Below are 19,767 nucleotides of genomic sequence, written 5' to 3'. Positions count from 1 at the left end.
CCGGTGTTCAAGTCAGTGTCCCTAGACGTTCCCCTGTGCAAGTCCATCCACTGAGGTCTAGTCAGCCTGTCTAGAGTCTCTTGTTTTAGGAAGATCAGCTCTTCCTCACCCAGCAGTAATCAGCTGCCAATGTTTCCTCAGCTAAGATTGGGGTCTACTGTTCATTTCCCCAGTTCTATGCAGGGTTTTTGTCTGCCTGAGTTTGCATGGGACTTGTGTATGCTGACACCATTGTCATAGAATCACATGAGCAGGGTCCCAGGAGCTTGTAGAACTCTTGTTTCCATATGGTCATGCACCTCCCTCCCTGGCTCTTACAATCTTTCTGTCCCCTCTTCTTCAATGGTTCCTGAGCCCTGGGTAAGTGAAGTTTAATATAGGAGTCCTGTCCATGGACCAGCAATCTGCAAACTCTTAATCTCTATGTTTTGGCCATTTGTAACCTTTTGTGTTCCTGTATGCTCTCAGTATATTGAAATACAAAATGATTTCATGAACAGTCATAAGATTTAATGAATATTTCAAAATATCTAATGATGCTTGAATATGGTGGCACACACCTTTAATCCCAGCACTTGGGAGACTGATCTCTGAGTTCAAGGGTTCAATTCCCAGCATCTACCTGGTAGCTAACAACAGTCTTAAGCCCAGTTCCACTGGATCCAACACCCTCTTCTGACCCCCATAGGCATTGCACTACATGGGTGCATTTATATACATGCAAGCAATATACTCATTCAAATAAAATTTAAAAATAATAATTTTTAAAAGGACAATTAAGGGAATCCGTTATGTAGATTCCATCATGTAGGTTCCTGGGATTAGACTCAGTTCCTGAGCCTTGGTGGTGAGCACCTTTACCACTGAGTTACTTCACCCACCCAGATTTTAAAATTGTCTTCTTTCATAGCTCAGTGGAGGAATACTTGCCTGGCATGTGCAAAGCCCTCAGTTTGATCCTAGTAACACAAAAATCAAAAAGGGATCATAGATTTTTAACCTGTAATCCCAGCACTTAGAACGTTGAGGAGAGGAGGATCTAAGGTCCAAGTCATCTTTGGGTACATAGCAAGTTCAAGGCAAGCCTGGGTTATGTGAGACCCTGTCTTTTTAAAAAAATTTATATGCTTTTGTAAATGTTAAGTAGAAGCAGTGATAGAATATGTAAAACTTTTCTGTTACCTGTCTACATTGTAATTCAGTTGAAGCCAGAAGAGGCAAAATGCTTCTTGGATGTTGGCTGATAGAGTAACACTCCGCCACATTATAGTAAAGATGTGACCAGAAAATTATCAGATTATTGTATGTAAAAGTCCTCAGCATAATGAACTCACAGAGTTGCAGGTTCTGCTCCAGAGTTGCAGTTCTGCTCACAGGTTCCCATCATCTTTGTGTTCACTGCAGTTTGGTGCCACCTGGTGGTGAGGTGTTTTTGTTTTTGGCCTTTTTGAGACAGGGCCTCCCTGTAGCCCAACTGACCTGGAATTAGCTATATAGACCAGACTGGCCTTGAACTCACAAGAAATATGCCTGCCTCTGCTTCCACCTCCTGAGTGCTGGGATCAAAGGTGTGCACCACCACACCTGGTTGTGGCTTCATTTTAAGCAAAGGATAGGGAGTCCTAAGTCCTGCAAGGTTGGATGACAGGTGTAGCGGTGCAGATACTTGCTAGGTTAATTTGCATCAGATCCAGAGATTGCACTAGGATGCTGGAGACCTGTTGTCCTGTATCTCCTAGCATTCCTAAACCAGGGGTTTCCTGCCAATTTCTGTGGTCTTTCATTGAGCTTAGTGGAGTCAGTTGCAAATCCTCTTATGTCTTAATTACCTTTATAGTAAAACTTTGTTTTATCAATTCTGTTTACAAGAAACTAGTCTCAGTCATAGTTTCAAATAACAAAACAAAATACTGTAGGCACATAAAGAACTTGCCCTGGACAGATTGGAATAGCCTATACTAAATGCTTAGTAATTGATCTTTAGGAATTAATTAAATGTATCCTGAATATGGAAGTTAATACTACATATTTTTGCAGGAAGCCATTATTTATTAGCTGACATTCATTTGCTTTTATAACAGGGAACGGAGACCAACCTGGGCTGAAGAAAGAAGGTTAAATGCTGAAACATTTGGAATCCCTCTTCGTCCAAACCGTAGTCGTGGGGGATACAGAGGCAGAGGTGGCCTTGGTTTCCGTGGTGGCAGAGGGCGTGGTAGTGGCCGAGGAGGGACATTTGCTGCCCCTAGAGGATTTCGTGGTGGATTCAGAGGAAGTCGTGGAGGCAGGGAATTTGCAGATTTTGAATATAGGGTAAGTGTTGTTACTTGCTCTGGGGTTGGTGTTTCAGTCTGTAAGCTTGGAACATTTTACTTTCAATTTTTTGGCTGAATTATTTTGAGAGCATTAGAATAACTTTCAGTTTAACTTTTCTTGGAAAATATACCTGATTAGAACATTTGTTTTTAATTTTAAAGGCCTGTAACTTCTTGGCTAATAAGTTTTTTTTTAAAGTTTTTTTCTTAACTGCTTTTTGGTTTTTGTTTTTTTCCTTTGAAGGGAAGTGTAGTCTATGAGTGCACTGTGCACTGCAAGAAAGCAGCAGGCTAACTGGAAACTCAAGTACTGCCTGCAGCCAAGCTGTTCTTTTCAGTTGAAGAAAGTAGGAAATGGGAATGTTGATTTTGTCTTTTTGAGGCAAGATCTCCCTGTAGCCCCAGCTGTCCTGGAACTCACTATGTAGACCAGGCTGGCCTTGAACTCACAGAGATCGCCTGCCTCTGCCTCCCAAGTGCTGGGATTAAAGGCGTGCACCACCACGCCCAGCTCATATTATAGAATATTTACACCTTTAACAACAAAAGAATACAAGGTGAAAACTTCCCAAGAAGCAAAGCAAGACTCTGCATCTGATCATAGTATTTACATACTATTAGTGAGTGCCAGGCATTGTCATAAATGTTTTTTACATATTAACTCATTTAATCCTCACTTCAGTTCTGTGAGGTAGGTTCTGTTATTATCCAAAATTTACAAATGAGAAAAGAGATCTATAACTTGTCAAGGTCACAGAACTAGCAAGTGACTTTACTGAGTATTGAGACTAGCAGCTTGGCTCCTGAGTCACTGCTCTTATTTTAGATTTGTGGAGAACACACTACATCTCTAGTTTTCTTAGTTCAGCTTGGTCTTGACAGTGCTGTGTATTGGCATTAGGGAACAGCTGTGAAAGAATTCCTCTGTCTTTATATAGTATGCTTTTGTGTAGTTACAAAAAGAGGCCTAGACAGCATTGTAACTGTCCTAGTTAGAGTAAACTGTTTAGTTTATTGATAAAGGGGGGAAAAAAACCCTTTATAAAGAGAGCCACAAGTAATAGTGGAGAGCTAGAAAAATTTGCTGCCAGGGATTTCATTGTCTAGTTTCGGTTTGTTTTTGTTTTTGTTTTTTGGTGGGGGGGGTCTTTTTGAAACAGGATCTCCCTGTAGTCCCAGATGGCCTAGAACTCTGGATATGTAGACCAAGCTGGTCTGGGTCTCACAGAGATCCACCCTCCTCTGTCTGCCTCTCCAGTGCTGGGATTAAAGGTGTGCACATCCATACCTGACTCCTTAAACCTTTTTTCTTTCTGTCATTCGTATCTCAGTTTTCACCTGCTTTGTGTCTGTGCTCAGCTTTTCTCAGACTGACCTTGCCATTTTCTTGTTCTCCAGTAATCTCAGCTCTGTCACTTCCCAGGGCTTGTAGTTTGTGATAGACCACCCAAGTGGAGGTATGTGACTATGGCTATTTCTACCTCACCACATTCATTCTTTTGAAATGTTCTGCCAGCTACCATGACAGTCCACTGAGGTGTCTTCAGACTTAAAGTCTTGCTTACCCCACCTCAGCCCCATCAGTTACCTGGTGTAGAACCAAGGACAACTTGTTGAAGACTGCTTTGAATGAGCTTGATCTAAATGAGAACTACAGTAATTGTTGCTAGTATCACCTTAGTCAAGTGACTAAGCCAGCTGTGAGTTTTGATATTTGTGGAAAGAAACACAGTTTAACCTAAACACAGTTTGGGTTAGAAAAGATCTCTCATCTCCTGGCTAAACAGTAAGCGTGCTCTGTAGTATCCTTTTGGAACTGGCATACTCTTCCCGGGCATCAGGTGCCTACGGCATATGTTGTAGAATTAGATGTGGAATAGAGGCTCTCTGTATGAGCATTTCTTGTGCCCCTGACAGAGGACTGATAGACTCAGACAGTGTCTAATGTTTCATTGCACCATCTGTGTTTCTTACTGTGATGTAGCCATTGATACATTCAATCTCGTTTCTCATTTTGCATCACCCATGAATGCCAGCAGGTTGACTTATGATCGTCTCTTGCATACTGCTTGATTCCAACCCTAACCTCGTTCATTTATCAGTTACACAGAATTCTTGATGTATGCCAAGCATTGTCCTGGTTACTGATGGTAACAGAAACAGTCCCAGTGTTCTTGTTGGTTACAGTTTGGGGCAGAGACAGACTTAGCTTTTCACTTACCCCTCAAAGTATTGCCTAAGGTTTGCTCTCTTTGAAAATGTATCTGCCTTCCTATACTGATGCTTCTCTTTTCTGACCTGTGGTATGTTTCATTTGCATCCATACAGAATATACTCATTGTTTCCTGTTTCATGTGCTGTGTTGTTCCATGTTGCTAGCTTAATGGGAACCTTCTTCCTTCCACAAAAATACCTCAATCAGCATAAATGTATCATGGGCATGAAGTATTTGCTTACCACGTGAATTCACTGATTCTACCTTCTGTGAGGCCTACGCACCAGCTATGACTAGCCTTAGATTGTCCATTGAACCTCTAGAGCCCTGGCCCTGCAGCCTCACTTTCTGTATTAGTTAGTTACTTTACATGTTGATGGGACAAAATACCTGACAAAAGCAACTTTAGGGAAGGGTCTGTTTGGCTCACAGTTCCAGGGTACAGTCCGTCATGGTGGGAAATGATGGCATCAGGAGCTAGAGATAGACGGTCACATCACATGCACAGTCAGGAAACAGATGAGTGCTGCTGCTCAAGTCCCTTGTCCCCTTTTTCATTCAGGGGCTCCAGTGCATGGAATAAACTAGTGCAACTCAAATTTAGGATGGGTCTTCTGCTTCATCCTAATCTAGAAACTTCCTCACAGATATTCCCATCAAGTTGACAATCAGGATTAGTCATCACACCTCATAAAACCATGTCATCTTGCACTTTAAAAGTTTAGAAACAACCTGGGCGTGATGACACACACCAGCACCGGAGGCAGACTGGGCGTGATGACAGTCCTAGCACTGGAGAAACAGGCTGGAGAATCTCTGGGTTCCAGGCCAGCCAGGACCACATAGTGAGACCCTGTCTACAACAAACAAGCAAACAAAACTCTAGTAACAAAAAGGTTGAGAGATGAAGGGCCAAAATGACAAGAAATTATTAGCTGAAGGGAAACTTCGCTGAGTCACTTTTCCTATGCCAGATGGCCTGGAACGCACAGAAATCCACTGTGTGCAGTGGCACATGCCTTTAATCACAGCACTCAGAATGCAGTGGCAGGCAGAGCTCTGTGAAATGGAGGCCAGCCTCCAGCCAGTGCTATGTAGTAAAACTGTCTCCAAAAATCAAAATGAAAAAGTTTAGAAACAAAGCCAAACATGGTGGCATAAGCCTTTAATTCCAGCACTCAGGAAGCAGAGGTAGATGGATCTCTGAATTTGATGTCAGCCTGACCTACATAGCAAGTTCCAGGCCAACCAGGGGTACATAGTAAGACTCTGTTCTCCCCATCCATGCCAAAAAGTCATCGTTGGAAGGAGGTTTTCCTTTGAGTACTAGACTCATTTCTGAAGCATCGTCTAGCACTTTTTCCTCAGTCGTGGACATTGATTCCTTCTGAGCAGCTCTATTGAAATGAGCTGGCTTGATTCTTTGTGTATTGGTATGAATCATTACAGTTTTGGGATGATTACAGTTTTGGAATGGTTTAATGGAAACAGAAGTGAATATTGGATCATAAAGAATCGGCCAAACTACAACCCCTTCCACCCTACCCGTTAGGATTGGTTTTCTAAACTGAAAATCTGGAGAGGTTAAATCCATCTAGGAATAAACTAAAATAGCTAAACTCATTGTTAGACCTTGGTTCCAGTTCTAGGCAAGAATTACGGTTATTCTAATTGTGGCTCAATTATTAAGAATTAAGAATAATGTTGTGTATAAATTTTTCTTTACCTTTTTATTTTTTATGGAGTGGGGCTGGATCAGCATTGGAATTTAATAAGAATGCAGTCAGGTCCTGTTTTATTTGCTTCAGCCATCACGATGGATGAAGACTTAAGTGTTCTATTTCTTCAGAGAGGGTCCTGAGACAAGACCAATCTGAAATGGGAGCTGGAGAGATAGCCCAGCAGTCAAGAGCACTTCCCGCTCTTCTGGTCTCTTCAGGCCTATGCACACACAGCAGGCACACAATAGATGCATACACACATACGTTTTTAATTGAAAAGAATCTGAAATGACTCAGTATTATACCTCTCTCCCTCACCCTCTTCCCCCGTTATTTTCTCCTCTCCCCTTACCCTCTTCTCTCTCCCTATCTTTTTTTTTAAACCTTTCAGAAAACCACAGCTTTTGGACCCTAAAAGGTCTGGATTGGTCATACTGCTTTCTGAAAGGTAAAAAAAAAAGAAAGAAAGAAATTGGGAGGTATGAAGGTTGGTTTTGGTGGGGAACAGTGGGTTCATCTTTATTTCATTTATTTCTGTACCAACATACACTGTTCACAGTACAGATAGTTTGGTGGTGTGTAGATACCTTGGAAGTATCTATTTCTGGCATTTGGGGTATCACTAAAAATGAAGTGTAATTATACAGGGAATTGGTTCCAGGATCCCTGTGGATACCCACATCCATAAATGCACATTTCCCTTTAAAAAGTAACATAGAGTCTTCATATTCTCTCATCTGTTGCTTGTTTGTGGGTGTTGGGGATTGAACCCAGGGTTTCACCCATGCTACACATAATATCCTACCTGGGCTTCACTTCAGCTCCCTCTCATATTTCCAATACATAATGCAATGATGCAATGTGACTAGTTAATTGCTATAATCTATTGTTTGGATTCTAAAGTAATAACAAAAAGAAGTTCTCTGCACATTCAGTACCAATGCAGGCACACACACATGTACTTGAATCAGTTAATACAGAGGGTCTACTTGTATAGTAGTCTGGAAAAATGTTATTTTTACTATTTGGAGGGGTGGTCTTTTTGAGACAGGGTCTCCCTATAGCCCCAGCTGTCCTGAAACTCACTATGTAGATCAGGCTGGCCTTGAACTCACAGAGATCTGCTGCCTCTGCCTCCCGAAAACTGGGATTAAAGGCGTGCGCCACCGCGCCCAGCTATTTTTAGCTTACAAAGATTTTTTTTTTCTTTTTTTCTTTTTTTGAGACAGGATCTCCCTGTAGCCCAATTGGCCTGGAACTCACTAGGTAGATCAAGCTAGCCTTGAACTCACAGAAATCCACCTGCCTCTGCCTCATCAAGTGCTGGGACTAAAGGTGTGTGCCACCATGCCCAGCTACAAAGATTTTTTTTTTAAGCTTGCTCTTGTGTAGCCTAAATTGGCCTCTAACCTACTGTGTAGCCAAGGATGAGTGAATTTCTGCTTCCACCTCCCTAGTGCTAAGTTTGGGGGCATATGTCAGACATCTGGTTTATATGGTGCTGAGGAACACGCCAAGGATGTCAGGCATGCCAGGCAAGCAGCCTACTGAATAAGCTACATCCTCGGCCCCCTTAAGAATTATTTGGGGTCTGGAGAAGGACTCAGCAGTTGAGTGCTTGCTTCTTAGCCAGGTGGGGGTGTGGCGGCACTTGCCTTTAATTCGTGAGGCAGTGGCAGGCAGATCTTTGAGTTCAAGACCAGCCTGGTCTATATAGGGAGTTCAGGCCACCTGAGGCTACATAAAGACCCTATCTTAAAAGACCAAAAAAAAAAAAAGTTCTTGCTTCTTTAGATTTATATATAGTATAGATTTATAAATCATTACTTTCTCATGACTTAACAAGATGTCAAAAATTTAGGGATATCATGGAGTTTCAGAATGTGTTTTATGAATGACTACCAAGTGCATTGTTATATCACTTTTGGGATGGGAGGGGGTCTTTTTGAGACAGGGTCTCCTTGTACCCCCAGCTGTCCTGGAACTCATTATGTAGACCAGGCTGGCCTTGAACTCACAGAGATCCGCCTGCTTCTGCTTCCCAAGTGCTGGGATTAAAGGCATGTGCCAACACGCCCGGCGTTATATCACTTTTTATGCTTATTAAGTCAACCAAAGCTAGTGGGGTCCTCCCATATGTTAGAGTGGCCTTCTTGCCAAGCCAGCCACCATTGCTTCAGCCTCCACTAACAGGAAAATGCAGAAAATAGATAATGAGCTACTGTTGGGTATTGATGTTATAAAATAGTACTTCCTGGAAACCAGGGAGTCAGGTTTTTTTTTGTTGTTTTTTTTTTCTTTTTTTTTTCTTTTTTTGCCATGAAAATAAAAGGACAAGTATATTTAATGTATCTTAAAATAAATTTAAGCAAACTAAAAACTAATAAGCCAGTACTCTGGAACATGAATTAATATTTCTCTTCTTTTTCTAGAAAGACAACAAAGTTGCTGCATAGTCTACAAACAAGTCTTTGAAAATAGGTGAATTTCTAGCTCTTCATGGTCCTGAAAATTGATTTCAGTCTTTGTGAAGAATGAAGAAGTGAATTTGCTGTATATCTGTCACCAGCACTGGGTTTTGTTTGTTTCTTTTTCTGCTTAATTCAGAAGATGCAACACAGTTACTTTGTGGGGGGAGGAAGGCTCGCCTTGAAAAGTGAGCACTAGATGTATTTGGAATAGCAGAAGGCTACATGATCTCTTACGTATAGTAAACTAAAGCCGCACTTCAATGGGACTCTTAAGTATTTTTTCATCACTGAAGGGATTTTTATTATCACTAAATTGTATTTGGCAATTGCAAGTTGCCTGCAGATAGGGCCGTGATACTGTGTTTTGAGCCACAGAAGGTTGTGTGTGTGTATGTGTGTGTGTGTGCGTGCGTGCGTGCGTGCGTGCGTGCATGCATGTATCTTTCTCTTTCTTTTTGGAAATCCTATAATATGAGGTAGCTTAATTCGTCAATTAGGGTGCTGGATGGTAGAGAATTTTGTCAGTCAACTATGTACACACAGGTAAATACTGTTTCTTAGGCAAAGGTAACTTTTTTATATAGTTGTAAAATTCCATTATATTCCATTGCCAAAGAAACATTAAGAACTTTGTATAGCTGTATAAAAAGCAACTAATTTTTTAAAGAATAAACGTTTTAAAGTCAGCAAATATACTGTGTCCTTGTAGACGTCCATGCGCTGAGGAACAGAGTTACGGGTGGGTCTTTTTTTTCCTTAGCTTTCCCAACTTAAGATTTTTGGTTTCTTTTTTAATGTTTGGAACATAAATTAAGATTTGATACATTATTCCATTATCTAAAAAGGATAAATTATTCATGCTCAGTGTATGAACTTCATTTTTGTGGGAAATTGCAGTCAGATATTTTCAGTGTATGAATGTAAATAATCATAGATAAGAATGTACCTAGCTGTATTTTCAGATAAGTAGCCCTCCCTTTTTTAAGTCATTAAAAACTAGGCATCAATGACCTGCTCTTCCTGCTATGCCTGGAATTTTGTGTGATAACATTGAGTTGTTCTATTATATTTCAAGACCAGTGAAAGTTTTCAGAGTTATTTTGACAACCTGTAACACATCGTTAACACAGTCTTTGGGCCGTGACCCACAAATGACTTGGTATACAGTTCATTGCTAATTATAAATCACTAATCTTTTTTGATATTTAAGCTATAGTGGGGGAAAAAAATCTGGCCACTTTGTGTTTTTAATGAAGGCCATGGAATAAAGGGATCCAAAGATTTAAATATTTTTATCTATTTTGGTTTTTGTTAACTTTCTCCTTAAAATATTCAGTAGTGATAAAGATGTAAGAAACTGCACTGTAGGAAGATTGGACTATTTAAGGATGGTTGATATTTTTTATTTTAATTTTGTATCTTTTGTATAGATCTACAAGGAAATGTTTTGTAATTTGGTTTTGTTATTTGAGATCCAGTACTTGGCAGCCATAGTTTACTATTTGCCTGCATGTTAGCAAAACCTTTCAGAGGACCCACAAATCATGATACTGAATACATTTCTGAGGCACTCTGAGCCTCAAAGTAAGCCTCTAGGGCAATACCCCAGGACTAAGATGTCCCTGGCTGGTTTCAAGAAGAAAAACTTGTGCTCTGACGGTATGAGTTCACATCTTTTCCCAGCCCTCTGGGTGACTGACTAGGATATTCATTGTCCCAGTAATAACTGGCAGTATGGCGTACCTACAGTGCACCTTACGATATTAAAGCAAGGTTTTTATTCTAAAGCAGAATAAAACTGTTCAATAAAAAATGCTCGTCAATGTTCTTTCTCTTGAATACTAACATTCCCTTCATGGAGAGATAATGCAAAGCATCCTTAAAATATGAGATGGAGCTTGGTGTGGTAGCCCACAACTATGATTTGTTTTAAGGCTAGCCAAGGCTTACATAGTAAGACCCTTTCTTGAAAAAGCAATGCTAAACCTGCCTTTAATTCCAGTACTTGGGAAGCAGAGGCAAGTGGATCTCTTTGAGATCCAAGCGAGCCTGGTCTGCATAGTTAGTTCCAGTCCAGCTGGGGCTACAGGGAGACCCTGTCTCAAACACACAAAAATAATAATGATGGGGCTGGAGCGATGACTCAGCAGTTAAGAGCACTGACTGCTCTTGCAGAGGAGTCTGGTTCTATTCCCAGTACCCACATGGTGGCTGACAACTCTGTAACTCCAGTTTCAGGGGATCCAACACCCTCTTCTGACCTCTGTGAGCATTGCTTGACACGGGTGCACCTACCTACATGCAGGCAATATACCCATACACATTAAATAAATATAAATTCAAAAAAAATTTTTTTAATAATTTAAGCAGGGCATGGTGGCAACACACCTTTAATCCCAGTACTCAGGAGGCAGAGGCAGGCGGATCTCTGTGAGTTCAAGGCCAGCCTGGTCTACATAGTGGGTTCCAGGACAGCTGGGGCTACAGGAAGACCCTGTCTCAAAAAGACCAAAAAAAAAAAGTCATTTAAAAATATAAGATTGAAGGGGCTGGAGAGATGGTTCAGCAGTTAAGAGTACTGGCTGTTCTTGCAGAGGACCTGGGTTCAAATCCCAGCACCCACATAGCAGCTAACAACTGTCTGTAACTCCAGTTCCAGGGGATCTGACAGCCTCTACTCTCCTCTGCGGGCATTGCATGACATGGGTGCACTTACATGCAAGCAATGCATGCATATACATAAAATAAAATAGATATATATGAGATTGGAATAGTGATAGCATGTGTATCCCTAATAACTAATCCATTTCTAACATTTATTTGTCCTTGTAGATGTTTAAGGGTAGCTAAAAGTCCTTCTGAGCGTAAGACACTTTATAATTAAGATTTTTGGCACAAGGAGACTAAGCCAGCCATACTCAACCCCTCAGTCTAGAATGCACCCCCTATGGACAGATAGATAAAGGCAGTACCAAACTTAGGATTCAGGTATAGCTCAAGTCAGTGGCAGAAGGCTCGCCTAGCATGCACAAGGTCCTAGGTTCAATCCTAGCACTACAAAAGTAAAGAAGATGCAAGACATGTCCATTTCTTCCTCTAAAAGGACTTAATATGGGAAATGTTAATCTAGTGTCTCCAGAAGGTATGCATGAGTGTGAGAAGTAGTGTTTGGCTGTCACAGTAGCCAAGGAGCATCACTAGTATTTAAGAGTTTAGGGTGGGAGCTGGAGAGATGACTCGTCTGTGCAGAGATCCTGGTTTCGTTCCCAGTACCCACATGGTGGCTCAGAACCTCCATAACTCCAGTTCCAGGGGACTCAACACCCTCTTCTGGCCTCCAAGGGTACCAGGCATGCATGCGGTATACATACATACAAGTAGGTAAAACACTCATACATACAAAATTTGTTTTAAAAAATAATTCAGGGCTGGGATGGTAAATGTCCATCACTGCTAGAAAGAACAATGTCACCCAGCTCTCAAAGCATAGTGATACTCCTTCTACTTCAAGAAATGCTGTCAACAGGGCATGGGGAAAAGGCTCAGTGGGTAAGAGTACTTGATATAAGCCAGGCATGGTGGTGCACGCCTTTAATCCCAGCACTTGGGAGGCAGGGGCAGGTGGGTCTACAAAGTGAGTTCCAGGCCAGCTGGGACTACAGGGAGACCCTGTCTCAAAAGGACCTAAAAAACAATATTTGATGTGCAAGCATAAAGACCTGAATTCAGGTTCCTGGCACACATTAAAAAAGCAGGCCGTGGCTATGTGTGCCTATAACCACAACATTGGGAGGGAGATAGCGAGTTTTCTAGCTAGCCAGCCTAGCCAAAACAAGAAGCTTTTAGTTTATTGAGAGACCCTGTCTCAGAGGAAGGTGGAGGGCTACAGAAAAAGGCACCCGATGTCCTCTCATGGTCAGTGGCATATCCACCCAAATAATGTGTGTGTACTACATAACCCCAAAGAAATACTGGCTATGGTTAGTATTTCTGCCAATTTTTAAAGTATTTGCGCTGGGCTTGGTAGCATACACCTTTAGTTCCAGCAGAGGCAAGTGACTCTCTTGAGTTTAAGACCATCCTGGTCTACATAGTTCTGGGCCGGTTGGGGATACAGGGAGATTGTGTCAAAAAAAGACAAAAAGCCGGGTGTGGTGGCGGACGCCTGTAGTCCCAGCACTTGGGAGGCAGAGGCAGGCGGATCTCTGTGAGTTCAAGGCCAGCCTGGTCTACATAGTGAGTTCCAGGACAGCTGGGGCTACAGGGAGACCCTGCCTCAAAAAGACAAGAAAAGACAAACTTTTTTTGTTGGTACTACAGCTTTCTGTGGGCTATAAAATGACAAGATACAAAGGGATCTTCCTTCTGGTAGCACTGTCAGTATTTTAGATGTAGGAGTTTCCACATCATCCTGTTCTGTCAGCTATTCAATAATCTCAAATAAGAATATACTAAGGAGTGAGGCGGGGGGGCTTGACAATGGGAATCCCAGGCTCCAGCCCCCTCCTCTGAGGGCCTTGGGAGTTGTCACAGTACGAGTATCTTACCGTTGCCCCAAATCCCATGTAGATCATTTTGAAACTTCAAGAAGCAAACAGGTTCCTGCTGTAGTCCGTGCTGGGATCACAAATGTCCGCCACCATGCCTGGCAGAAGAGTAACACTTCCTAGGACATACTCAGCTGGGGAGGTTGGCACTTCAGTTTCCTTGGGGGTTTGGCTGCTCTGGCTACTTACTGTGTCTTGGTTCTTTCCTAACAGAGGAAATGAGTGTGTATTAATCTACCTTGGCAAGAGCCTTCTGCAGGGCCCTGCATTCCCAGCATGAGCTTAGAAGCCATGTCTCCTTTTTCTGAGGTCTCTCAAAGGCTGGTGTGCTAAATAAAGGCTTTGTGTCCAGAGTGGTGGTACTGGGAGCTCTGTAGTTCACTCCTTGGGTATCCAAATGGGTACATTCTGTGTGTTATAGAATGACCCTGCCCTATTCAGTAATCAAATAGTTTATACTGTTGGATAGAGCATCATGGTATAAGGTAATCAAGGTGTCTTGCTAGAGTCCAGATTGCACTACTTGTTAAGACCAGTTTTAACAGCAAGTACTGGAAGTATTGCTCAGTGAGGAGCGATTGCCTAACATGCACAAAGCTGTGGGTCTGATCTCAGCACTACCAAAAAAAAAAAAAGACTCAAACTTGAGGTTTTGAAAGTACCACTACCAGGGGCTGGAGAGATGGCTCAGCGATTAAGAACACTGGCTGTTCTTGCAGATCTGGGTTTGAATCCCAGCACCCACATGGCAGCTAACAACTGTCCGTAACTCCAGTTCCAGAGACTCCGACAGTCTCTTCTGTCCTCTGCAGGCATTGCATGACATGGGTGCACTTACCTACATGCAGGCAGTACACAGATACACATAAAACAAAAATACTTTTTTTAAAAAATGGTTGTTCTTGCCCCGGGTTCGTATCCCAGCACCCATGTGGCAGCTAACAACTGCCTTTCCAGCACCACCCACATGGCAGCTAACAACTGTCCGTAACTCGCAGTCCCAGGGGAGTCAACAGCCTCTTATGACCTCTGCGGGCATTGCACTACATGGGTGCACTTCCGTACATGCAGGTAATACATACACATTAAAAAAAAAAAAAAAAAAAAAAGTACCACTACCAACCCCTGAATCAGTACGGTAAATGGGGGCTTGCCAAGCAAGCTGCCCTCCCTGTGATAGCTTCCTGGAGAAGGTCTGAATAGATTCAATGAAGTCACAGAGTTCTGTGGCTGGGTGGCCAGCTGCTGGTGTGTGCACTAAGTCCTGCAGAAGCTGTCTCAGCCTCCAAAGGAGTGAGGAGTGAGATAGAGGAACGCAGCAGAAGCTGTCCCGGCCTCCAGAGTGAGGAGTGAGGCAGAGGCACTCATCCTCCGTGTGCAGCCTGGGGTTAATGAAAAGGCTTGTGATTTTGCAGCATTGTGTAACTGGCTCCATGAGCTCAGGGTCAGACTGGCTCTGGTGGCATCTGTTCTTGGTGATGCAGACCTGTGAGCAGTTTGACTGGGTATCCTCTAAGCCCCAGCCCAGTACGTACTTAATATACTTGACCTGATAAAAATATTTTTAGGAGCGCTGGTGAGATGGCTCAGTGGTTAATACTGATTCTTGCAGAAGACCCGGGTTCAAATTCCAGTACCCACATGGCAGCTAACAACTGTCCGTAACTCCAGTCCCAGGGGATCCGACAGCATCTTCTGACCATCGCAGGCATTGCACAACACGGGTGCACTTATGCACATGGAGGCAATACACGCATACACATAAAAATAAAAAGGCCAGGCGTGGTGACACACACCTTTAATCCCAGCACTCAGGAGGCAGAGGCAGGTGGATCTTGTGAGTTTGAGGCCAGCTTGTTCTACATAGTGAGTTCCAGGACAGCAGGGGCTACAGGGAGACCCTGTCTCAGACAAAAAAATAAAAATAATTTGTTTAAAAACGTTTTAAAAAATGTATTTTTAGGTGTAAGTCATAAACCTACCAAAATAGACTGAATTTAATTCCAGGTTCTGATGAATGTTGATTTTTAAGGAAATGCTTTAAAATCTGCTGGTGTCTTTGTGGTTTACAGGGAAACAAAGCAGCTCTGTGAGGCAAAGGCACACTTCGCCACAGCAAGGCTGTCTCAGGGTGACTCATAGTCTCTCGTGCTTTAGGGACATAAAAGCAGTGCTCTCACTGTACTCTCTAGTACAGCCCAGAAAGTCTTGCCTCTCCTCCAGACTCTGGCATTCTGAGAGCAGAGAACACCAAGCTTGAAGGGTTGTGTGGAGCCTGGGCCCAGGCAGGATATAATGAGTTCCAGTGAATGGCTTTTATAGCCATTCCAATATGGAGGACACATGTTTTTACTAGGTGTCTGGAGGGTACCCCTGCAATCCTGGAACTCCCTTAATCCAGATAATCCTCAACTGCCAGCCTCCCCAGCTTGCTGATGACATTGCACCTCCCAACCTGATTCAGAAGTTTTTTGTGCCAAAAGCACCCTGTAAACTCACTCTGGGTTAGTTGGATGATGGTTTGTTTTCCCTTGCTCTATTCCCCTGGATGTAATAACATTTCTTTGTCCTCAGATAATTCATGAAGCATTGCATATAGTTTATAAAATGGAATTGAGTACAGGTTTTCTTTTCATGAAAGTGATACATGTAAAAAGAGCATGGAAAGAAAAAAGCATCAGTATATAGAAGGGGTAGAGAATTGTTTTGTTTTTGAGACAGGCTCTCCTGATGTAGGCCAGGATTGCCTCAAACTTGCCATCTTCCTGGCCTAGCTTCCTGGAGCTACAAGTCCTGTGCTACCACAACTGGCTAATAGATGGTTTTTATTCTCTTTTTTTAAGACAGGATCTCATGTAGCCAAGGCTGGCCTCGAACAGTTCCCCTCCCTTTCTGTGAAGTCCTCTGATTACAGACATACACCAGTGTACCTGATCTGGTTTGGTGTTTTGAGACAGGATCTCACTATGTGGTCCTGTCTAGACTGGAACTTACTCTGTATATACCAGGCTGGCCTTGAACTTGCAGCAATCCTCCTGCCTCTGCTTTCCAAGTGCTAGGATTATAAGCATATGCCACCATACCTGCTTAGAAGATGGTGTTTTGGGTCTTTTTTTTTCTATTTGTTTTTATTAAATTTTGTTGTATTTCATACAGATTATCTCAATCTGAATCTTTATAGTCCTGCCCCCACTAGATCCCTCCCATAGCCCTCCCCCACACTGGAATCCATATACTCTGTCCTGGGTGTTAAGACCCACTGTGTCAAGTCAGTGTTCTCAGATGTTCCCCAGTGCAAGTCCATCCACTTGGGGTCTAGTCAGATCCCTCTCATCTGTCTATCCTAACACCTAATATTTCTTTTTTTTAAAACAGAGCATAGGGTGGGTTTTTTAATCTTTTTGAAACAGGGTCTCCCTGTAGCCTCAGCTGGCCTGGAATTCACTATGTAGACCACGCTGGCCTTGAACTCACAGAGATCCACCTGCCTCTGCTTCCCTAGTGCTGGGATTAAAGGCATGCATCACCACGCCAGAAACATAGAAGATGCTTTTTTAAAAAGGACAGGAAAAGTAAAACATTGTCAACCCCATTACCTGCAACCCACCATGTTAACACTATGAAGGCAGATTTGGTTCTGTTAAGTAGCACTTTGGTTTTAAAGTACACACGTATAGAAGCTTATGTGTATCTTAGTTACCTAGGTAACCTAGATCAGGAATCAGAGTATTAGCAGAATTCCAACGCCTCAATACCTTTCCAGGAACCCGTACCCTTTCAAGACTGACTCCTAGCTTGACTTCTTACAACACATTGCATTTTGCTTGTTATTTATATAAATGAAATGATGCAATATATGCTCTACTTACCATGCATGGGCAGGGACATACACTCCTGTGGAGTTAAAGGACAACTTGCAGGATTCAGTTCCATCCTTCTACCATGTGGGTCCAAGGATCAAACTCATGTCATCAGGCTTGTAGGTAGATAAATGCCTTTACCCGCTAACCCATCCCTTCAGCCCCACAGTATAATCTCTTGTGTTTGGCTTTCTTGCTCAGTATTATGGGTGTGGGATTTGCCTATATTACATCCAGTACATTTATGTATGTGTGTGTGTATACGTGCATATATATGTATACATATATATTTTATTTTTATTTTATGTGTATGAGTGTATTGCCTGCATGTATGTGAGTGCACCTGTATTGTGCAATACCTGTGGAGGTCAGAAAAAGGTGTCATATCTCCTGAAACTAGAGTTAGGGATGTGTGTTAGCTGCCATGTGGTGCTGGGAATCCAACCTAGGTCCTCTGAAGCAGTCAGTGCTCTTAGCCATCTCTCCAGCCCCAGGACAGTACATTTTTATTGTGGTATAGTATTCTACACGTAAACAGGCCACAGTTTATCCGCGCTCCCGATGATGCCATATTTGGGTAATTTCTTTTTAACATTTTGCTGGCACTGATTATTCTTCTGCTAGAGAAACAAGGATGCAAAGAGACAAACTGACTCGGAACTCTTGAGGACTTGAAAAGTCAGGTTGTGCCCAGCTGTGGCACTAATTCACACTAGTAATCTAAACTACTCAAGTAATTGGCTTCTAATCCCAAAGTACTAGAATGCCATGATGTAAGGTGGTAGAGACATAGGTAATGTGCATATTCTTGATGTGTCTAGCCTTGTCCTCTAAGAACACTGCTGTACCTATCACCTGTCACGGTGGCAGCAGTGAGCTGCTTGTTGCTAAGTAAACATGTTCAGGATGTGGTATGGTGCTGGGAAGAGAAAACAATCTACCCTGTTGAAATGCATGTGATCCTCCTCTCAGTCTTGGTCTTGACTGTAACCACCTCATGACCTGATTGTGCAAAATCCAGTGCCTTTTACTCCTCGTCTTACATTATCTTGGTTTGGTTTGGTTTATTTGTTTGAGACAGACCCAAGCCTGCACTGAACTTAAGACCCTCTTTCCTCATCCTCCCAAGAGCAGAGCTCACAGGTGTGTGCCACCTTACCCAGTTCCTTTCTCTCCCCTTCTGTCCACAAGGTCTTCAGCTTCTGTGCTGGGATCATCATCCTTGAGGCTGTGATGTGTTAAGGGGAAAGAGTTCAAAGCAGAAGGAAAAGAAGCCTGGGCAGAGTACAGGAAACCAGGCTGACTTTCAAAGGGGATTTAGGAAGTGGAGCCTCTCAGGAGTGCTTGCTTCTCCAGCGGTGAGGTGTAAACAAAGGTGAACACAATGCTGTCTACTAAGGAGGCTTAAGACCGTGGCCAGGGCTGGCCGGGTGTGCTCTCCTGGCTGTGTAAGCAGCCTCTGCCTGACTTAGGCCCAAACTGCACACTTCCAGAAGTCACCACAAGTAAACCACAGTGTTTATGCAGACAGTTTAGAGACAGTGAACCATTCTTCCTGGTTCTTGAATGGGGGAACTCTTGCAGTCCATACTTCCAGACACCAGGGGAGAGGCAGATTTGAGCAGTCCTCATAACCATCACTGCATGCCCTGCCTCCCTTCCTTGTCCTGCAACCTTTCCCTCTCATCCCCTCCCACACAGTGCTGTGAACACACCTGTCCTTCCACCGGAATTGCAGTAACTCTGAGTCTCAGACTTAGCTGTTGCATGCTGGTTGGCAGGGGTGAGCGAAGGTGAGAGGTACAGTAACTATATCTAGCATGGAACAGAACTCCGGGTCTAGGATCTTTCTGGTTTTTCAGATTTATGAGCTTCCTTCCTCCTCTCTGCCTCCCTACCTTATCTCCAAACAGCCCAGACTCCATAATCCATCATTTACCTTGTAAATACCCCCAACTCCCTGGCTCTTCTTGTGAGCTGTTTGTGCTTCTGCGTACAGAAACTTCAGCTCCAACGGGATCTCTGTGGTCATTGTCTTCACCCGGAAAGTTAAGTTTGAAGGAGAGACTCACAATTGAAGGGCTGAGGATGTAGTTTGATGGTAGAGCACTTGCCTAGGATACACAAAGCTCTAGGTTCACTTGCCAGCACCAAGCAAAAAGAAAAAGGATTGAACAAGTAAATGTTGCTGTAAATGTGATTACTACCCTCTACAGGCCCTGGACAATGCCAGCGAAGCATATTTGTGTAATCATCTCTCTGCAGTCAGCAAGTGGACTGGCTGTTTCAGAGAACTAGAAGGTCTTGGATGGGAACTGCTCCCGCAGTCTCTACATTAGCCTCATCCACTTACAACCTTTCCTGGTGACCCTATTAAAAAAGAATCATTTCGGGGCATGGTGGCACACGCCTCTAATCCCAGCACTCAGGAGGCAGAGGCAGGTGGCTCTCTGTGAGTTCAAGGCCAGCCTGCCTGGTCTACATAGTGAATTCCAAGCCACCTGGGGCTACAGGGAGACTCTGTCTTAAAAGAAAAAAAAAAGACCATCAACAACTTCTGCTCTGGTGTCCTAACTCTGACCACTCCCAGGCTTAAATTATGGACCTTTCTTATGGGTTTTTGCCATTAATATTTAAG

At 43.0% G+C, this 19,767-nt stretch overlaps 1 protein-coding gene across 6 annotated transcripts in view; it reads left to right on the top strand.

Annotated features, from left to right (window-relative positions):
• Positions 1-10,558, top strand: part of Lsm14a (LSM14A mRNA processing body assembly factor) — a 51,689-nt gene extending 41,131 nt beyond the window's left edge. For 2 of the 6 annotated variants that reach the window (XM_029566635.1, XM_029566633.1), the window contains 2 exons: positions 2,082-2,313; positions 8,688-8,988. In XM_029566635.1, coding sequence (XP_029422495.1) covers positions 2,082-2,313; positions 8,688-8,726 — 271 coding nt within the window. In that variant the 3' untranslated portion in view covers positions 8,727-8,988. Of the gene's footprint in view, positions 1-2,081; positions 2,314-6,642; positions 6,700-8,683 lie in introns of all 6 variants that reach the window. The other 4 variants (XM_008839445.2, XM_029566636.1, XM_029566634.1 and 1 more) reach the window with 4 other exon arrangements.
• The last annotated feature ends 9,209 nt before the right edge of the window (positions 10,559-19,767 follow it).

This window comes from Nannospalax galili, unplaced genomic scaffold, assembly GCF_000622305.1.
Source record: "Nannospalax galili isolate Female #2095 unplaced genomic scaffold, S.galili_v1.0 scaffold159, whole genome shotgun sequence".
In the NCBI taxonomy this organism is placed as follows: Eukaryota; Metazoa; Chordata; class Mammalia; order Rodentia; family Spalacidae; genus Nannospalax; species Nannospalax galili.
The sequence above is the reverse complement of the archived record's forward strand: the minus strand, read 5'-3'. Positions and strand labels throughout refer to the sequence as shown.